Here is a 7,066-nt window from a genome sequence, read left to right on the forward strand (position 1 = left end):
CATCATCCGAGTGCTGACAAGCATAGGTTGGCCTATAAGTTCAAAATACCTAAGGGAATTTTGAACTTATAGGATTGTGCCTTTGTTGCCTTTGCTTCGATCAAGGTCGTGGAAAATAGTAGAACCCTCTATTGAGAGCAAGTTGGTCGCTTCTTCATCAAATTTCACCTTTTAGAAGGCTATTGCATGTGACTTGTGCCTGCTTATGATGCCATAACATATTTGTTTGTGAAGATTTGAGCCAAACTTTGCTCGGGACAAGAGATCAGGGGCATCAAGAATTTCATGATCGCCAATAGGAGCATAGAAATTGTGATCAACGAGAGGATTACGAGCGTATTTCTTAAGCAACAACTTGCCAGTGTCCCTGCCACCATCATTCTTCCTCCCTTAAAATTTCGAGGAAATATTTTATTTGTTCTATATAGCAACATTCTGGTTTTTCCTTTGAGGCTATTTCTTGGAAGCTGCTAGGTTTGTCCCTATTGGACTTGTTGGAAGGCGGCGAGGTGTAGTGAGTGTCGTCCTCCTTTTGCAGCTTGCCTTTGTCCTGCGTAAGTTTGCTACCCTAGTATCCCCAAAGAGCTATGCCTGGTTGCTATCAGCTTTGATCTCCTCCTCCGTGCAGTCTTTTTCCTCATCAGTTCTCTTAGTCGTCAGTAGCCTTGTGTGGATAGGACGTACTGGCAAAATGCTCGCTACCATGACAATGGTAACATGATTTAGGAAACTGAGCAATCTTGATGCTAAGAATAATTTCCATTCCTGATGAGTCCTGCAACTTTAAGAAATCAGGGGGATCATTTCGATGATCCCGTAGTATGCAGATTCGATGCTCATTGCGGAGAAGACCCCAAGAATTATAGATGGTAGGTGAGTATAAAACCTTCCCTTGAGTTGCTCTAATGGTGGCCACTTCTCCATCTAGTCATGGCAGAAGGTCTTGAAAGCTAAACCATACTCGGTAGTTGTGAAGCAAGATGCCATTAGCTGAAAATGAAGAAGACCAAGGAAGGGTGTATACCAAATCACGGTACCTGGCAGATGTGAAGAGCCAATCATGTTTGGTCTTGGTTGACAGAATGACAAGGTAAAAGCCCTTGGTGACAAATCAAAATTGGAGGAGGGAGGCTTTTCCCTGGTAGGTTGCCTTGAACCATCTTGAGAACTCCTCCATAAGACGCCTCTCCAGAAAATAGATACACACAACAGAAGTGAGTAGATTAGTGTACTTTTACTTGATCGTGCCAAGTGGCAATGCCACAAATTCTCTGTGTACCTTCGCCCCCTTGTGTTAGCTTTGGCCCTACAGTCATCGTTGCACCTGGATTGGTCGAGGAGTAGAGACCGCTCAACCTCGGCTATGCCAACCTCATTCGCTCTTAGTGCCTGCTTGTACTAAGAGCAGCATGCTTGTGATCTATGGTCGTCCTCTGTCCCCTTCCACTTGGAAGACCCTCCTGCATGCAAGCTAGGTCAACAAATGTCGCATCAATGTGCCGCCACATCGGGAGATTTATTCGCAGATGCATATATATATATATATCTTCGAAGTTGCTCTTTAAAACGAGGAATTTGTATCTATTTATTCGTATCTCGCTTAAAAAGAAAAAACTCATACGAACTTGGAACTTTGCCATTGATCTTGAAGTTCGTTTCGTAAATAATTGGCCGGTTACAAGACTCCAAGGACGTTTTTAAAAAAGCGGAAAACGGTCTAGAATTAAGTAGGGGCGGAGCCGTATATTTGGCTTAGGGGGAGTGTACTTGTTTTGTACAATGAATCGGGCGTACTGTGCCTCCGTCATGTGCCCTTTTCCTCCTTGCAATCAACAGGGTGCAGTTGAAGTAATCTCTCAACAGACATTTGCAATTACATCTCTAATTGGGAGACTTTTGTCTTCTTGCGAAAGGGATATGGGGATGAAGATTAAGGGAATGATACAAAATTGATGGCAGCCTAACTACTGCTGCATAATGAGGGGACGATTCTCACAGCCATTAAATTAGCGAAGGAGGCGCTTAAGGGTCGCCAGTGATCTGTTGGGTTGCGGTATTCTGCCACCCTGAACATGCACCATGGTTTTGCTGTGGCTGAGTACACTGGAGCTTGTTGGAATATATGCTGAGGATGAAGTTTGAACGGATGATGGCACAGGCATATTATGCTGTTGTTACGTGATGAAACGATGGTAGCATTCTTGAATTTGCTGCAGCAGCAAGACGAATAGGGGGCCGAGGGATAACAGCAAGGTGATTTGTATATGTTATCATGTTATCGTATGGTGCTGCAGCTGATGTTGATGACGTGAGGTGGAGAAGCATTAGGATTGCGCTAGCTGCTGCTGCTGGTCAGAGATGGGGAGCATCAAGATGGGGGTTAGGACGTGGTGGTCAAGATGATGATGTTGATCGTGGTCAATATGATGGGAATCAGAGGCAGCTTTGGATGAATGTATTAATGATCTGGGGACGATGATGTCCTGGCCAGGAGAGAGCAGGGCGCTGGGGTCATAGGCGGCCTTGCGACCCAGAAAGAGGGCCCACTTGCGGGGCCCGAAATGGCGCTCCCATTGGTGGCTGGCGCCGGACATGCGGGGCAGGTACTGCTTGATTTCTCCCAAGCCCAACCGTTCGCAGAAGGCCAGTACCTCCTCATTCTGCCGCGTCAGCTCCTGCATGGCAAACGGCCGGCCTGTCGACCCTCCTGCGACGGCCGTAGAGGCCTGATCATGATCAGTGGTCGGCGACCTTAGCAATGCCACCAAATAGAACACTTCCTCCTCCGGTATGGCCGCAGACATGCGATCGTCCCACCTGCATGCATGCATACATGATGATGATACAGGACTAACGCATATCAGCTTAGTGTTATCGTGCTAATTATTTATTACTCCTCTAATCTAATTAATGGTATCGTGAGGTTTCCCTTACTTGTTCCTGTTCATGGGGTACACAATGATCGGCCCCCCCGGCCCTCCCTTGCGCGCCAGCTGCTGCCGCAGGCCCTTGAATACCCCTGCGTCGAACTCCGCCATCTTGCTCCTGGGCACCAGCAGATTCAGCCACGGGTGCGGTATGTCCCACAGGCCTTTTGCCCTAAGCTTCAGCTCGCCCGTGTGAACCCGGTTCAGGAATTCCACGTAAGAGATGTCGTTGATGTACTCTGACAGAGGAATATAGCGCAGAGACGAGAGTAGGGCCGCCACCCGCTGCACAAACACACACACACACACACACAAAGGTTAATATCGAAATCCATTTTTAATATTTTTTCGATCCCTTTTTTAAATCCCCAGCCAGAAAATCTTTGCCAATCCAAATAATTCACGAGCTAGGATACACACATATAGGACAATATTTGATCGCTTTAACCCGGGTTGAGAAAACCTGAAGAAATTACGTGATTGCCATCGACTCAAACATATTAGTAAATCACGTGATTACCAACGTGAGCCTACCTCGTCCACAGCTTCAGATGCCTCTGTTGAGTCGTCGTAGTTCAATGCCACCTCCAGATAATACAGAATATCCTCGCTCATCTTCATCTTCTTCGATAGTTCGCTCGATGACAATAATGATCTGGGCTTGAATAAAGATGACCTCCAGTTATCCAGAAGACTGTCACCCGTGTTAGCTACCACGAACCCTTCAATATAATCGAAGGTCTGCCCACGCGGTTGAGAGATTAAGTACTCCTGGTCTCGCATGAATGTTTCTGCGTCTGAGTAAAGAGCCCTTATCCATTTAACCTGGAACACATACAACATCGCCCTTATATAATTAACTGCCGATGCGGATTATATTTACACACTGTTGCAAAAACAATCAGCTACGATACTTGCAGGAATTAATTATACGACAACCATGTAGCAATCATAACTAGCCCGGGTACTACTAAGAAGGCAGATTAATGTGATAGCATTGCTTGAATATCCATGGTATAGACTAAATTACGTTTCCACCTACCCTCCTTGGAGCTTTCTCGAGAGCCACACGAGCTCTGGTTATAATCCCGAACTGACCTAGGCCTCCCAGGGTCGCATAAAACAAATCAGAGTTGTGGTGTCGAGAGCATACCACAATATCACCTTTCCCTGTATACAGACGATTATCGAAATTAAGAACACACCATCAAAACAACCAGTACGTCGAGCAGTGTTAAGCGATATAAGGCCCATTATCAAAAGATTTGAAGCAGTTTAAAATGTGAAAGCAGTCTCAGCCAATACAAATTAAAGTCCATAATCAGAATATTTTAAGTGAAGAGTTGATCGCATTCCAGAACAAATTAGTTCTACTAGTATGAATTCCAACAAAATATACCTGTAACTACCTCCAGCTCGTAGACGTTGCTGATCTGGGGGCCATGTAGGAAGGCCTGCCCACTCACACCAGCATTAGAGAGGGTGCCTCCGACGCTAAGATATAGATAATCAGTCCAGGACTTGGGAGCTAGGCCATGTTCCAGAGTGGCCTGCAGAACATCAATCCAAAGCTCCCCTCCTCGGACATCCACATAGGTATAATTATGCTCAGAGGTAGAATCATCGTAGTCTTTGTGGACTTGTATTCCACGTAAGGAGGACATTTCTACAACAACCCCACCCTTAGCTTGGGCTTGACCATGGATTGAGTGAGCATGTCCTTTGGCGGCCACAGTTAGGTTAGATCCAGACCCCATGTGGTAGATGGCTTTTACAAGCGTGGAGATGTCATACACAGAGGATGGGTACAAGACTGCCTTAGGCCTATTGGTTTGCATGCCTCCAAAGTCTTTGCATGCATCGTCCAGGTTATTGAATTCAAGGTATCCTTCAAGATCTAGTGAGGCTAGTAGCTCACAGTCTGCATCTTGATAGGAGCATAATTTAGCGGCAGCTGCAAGAGGGGCAGCTAGACTGCACAAGAGAACTAGGGAAAGAAAGACAGGCCAATAACCACCATCTTTGAGGCATGGCTGCTCTTCCATAGCTAATTATTAGTATTGTTTCAAAGGTGTTGAGTAAAAGGCTTGTGAGAGGATAGAAGTAAACACAAACACAGACACACAAACCCCTCTCTCTCTCTCTCTCTCTCTCTCTCTCTCTCTCTCTCTCTCAGTATAAACTGTGCTGTGGGTCTTGCCTTTGGCAAGGACGCATGTGTGGAGCAGGTGGGCTTGTTCTACTTTGGAGGAGCATCACCTAGCGATGCAGTCACACATATTTATACATGAGCCAAATTAGTGAGCGGCCCTCCACCCACGAACCTTTTTCAGGGAAAAGAAAAAGGAAAGGAAAAGAAAAAACATTTGAACGAATGAACAGTCCGGTGAAACCTCCCTTGTACAACAGATGGCCTTCCCTCGATCTTTGCACGTATCTCCTCTCTCTCTCTCTCTCTCTCTCTCTCTCTCTCTCGTTAAACTGTTGGGAATTTATTGAGAATCACGCATACTCTAACAACTCTTGATCTCCTTTACCTTATAGAAGGATGTGGTTCTTGCAATCTCGTGAAAAAGCTTTTACCTAGTCCTAGAGGCCGGAACCTTGCAGTGCTTCGATACGTAAATACGTGTGTGTAAGTATAATAAGAGTTTGCGTGCGGGTCAGAAAGGAAAAAGGAAATCCAGGGCCGGCTACGATGTAGGAAAATCAGCGTCAAACTACAGATCATTAACAAAATTGTGTGCACAGTAATACAATAATGGACTAATGTAGTGGAGATTAACAGTAACGTCACTGCAAAATGTCAATAGAAGAGACAACAATCACAAGCGAAGCTCCTTTTAATGTTGGAGCGTATTAAGGTGGAATCAGTTCCGTAAGAAGGGATTTATTAAGAAACGTGTTGTATTAGGACAGCCTGAACCCCCGCAGCCATCATGGCGATTCGTTTATCCGCCCGCGGATCGCAAAATTTGGCATTATAGCAGATCGCGGCTCTATCTTTTACTAGTGATGATATAGAGTGCGTACTACGCTTGTTTTGTTACTGTTTCTCTCTCTCTCTCTCTCTCTCTCTCTCTCTCTCTCTCTCTCTCTCTCTCTCTCTCTCATTCATATATTGTCGCTGTGTGTGAGTGCATGTTTCTTTTTATGTACCCAAAAAGCCTTGGCCTCCTCCTCTCTTCTGCTTTGTCAATCTCTCGAGTATGCCGTCCTCACGTACAGACCAATTCACGTGGGGCAGTTTGGCAGGGTCTCGTCGCAAAGAAGCTACGTCACGAATGGAGGTACGAGTCCATCAAACCCCGCCCCGCCCCCTCTCTCTCTCCCGAGTCCCCCTCTCTCTCTCTCGATCGAGACGGTACCGTGTAAGGACGCATACCCCTTTTGATCTTATGCAATAACCCTTACATTATAGACCCACTTCGATACAAAGTGCTCTGGAGTCTGGACTGTGTAGTGTGGACGAGTGACTGGATCGAGACGTGATATCTTTTTTTACCTTATTCGCGTATTCGAATTTATTAATTTATAAAAATGCATATCTTTTTACGGAAGGAAGCATGCAGCCACACAGTCCCGACTCCCCCCGCCCCCCCCTTCCCTCTATCCCTCTCTCTCTGCAGCCTCCCCTGCCAGCAATCATTTAAACACGGCGAAGCCGAATATGTGATATGCAACATTGAGGAGAAGACTGTTTTGCTCTCTAGAGGGACCGGCCACACGCGACCATCATCCAAATATATTTAAAAATGCAATCGATCATTACAGAAAACGTGGCGTTATCAGATTACGTCTAATTGTAGCATGAGCAATCGAGGCAAGTATGCAACCAAAACGACACGCTTCTTTAATCCCCCAATTGCACGTGGAATACACGGCCTTTGCACATCTTAACCTAATGTCTAAGCATACGAGTCAAAATGTCAGCGTGGCTCAATTTTAAACTCAGGTTTAATTACGGGAGTGATCGCCTTAATTTCAGGCTTCTTTATATTAAGAGTGAAATGTTAGGCTGGCTTGATCGTAAAACATATTTTTGTTGTGCACCGCACTGAAAGCGCCACTTTTCCAGGATTCCAAAAGTCTTATTTTATTGGCAATGTGGCATCTTGAGCTAATTTGAAAGTAGCTAC

General features: G+C 45.6%; 1 protein-coding gene across 1 annotated transcript; it reads right to left on the reverse strand.

Moving 5' to 3' along the window:
- Window positions 1-1,640: 1,640 nt before the first annotated feature.
- LOC148035636 (cytokinin dehydrogenase 5-like) lies at window positions 1,641-6,229 on the reverse strand. Its single transcript, XM_087677628.1, has 5 exons — window positions 4,327-6,229; window positions 3,970-4,097; window positions 3,462-3,752; window positions 2,935-3,212; window positions 1,641-2,817 (listed from the first exon to the last, which is right to left on the reverse strand). Exons 1-5 carry the CDS (start codon window positions 4,970-4,972, stop codon window positions 2,325-2,327), a joined length of 1,836 nt encoding a protein of 611 aa, XP_087533754.1. The 5' UTR covers window positions 4,973-6,229; the 3' UTR covers window positions 1,641-2,324.
- Between the last annotated feature and the right edge of the window lie 837 nt (window positions 6,230-7,066).

Source organism: Lygodium microphyllum, chromosome 5 (assembly GCF_053477565.2).
Source record: "Lygodium microphyllum isolate KBCC chromosome 5, Lygodium_microphyllum_v1.1.10, whole genome shotgun sequence".
NCBI classification, from domain to species: Eukaryota; Viridiplantae; Streptophyta; class Polypodiopsida; order Schizaeales; family Lygodiaceae; genus Lygodium; species Lygodium microphyllum.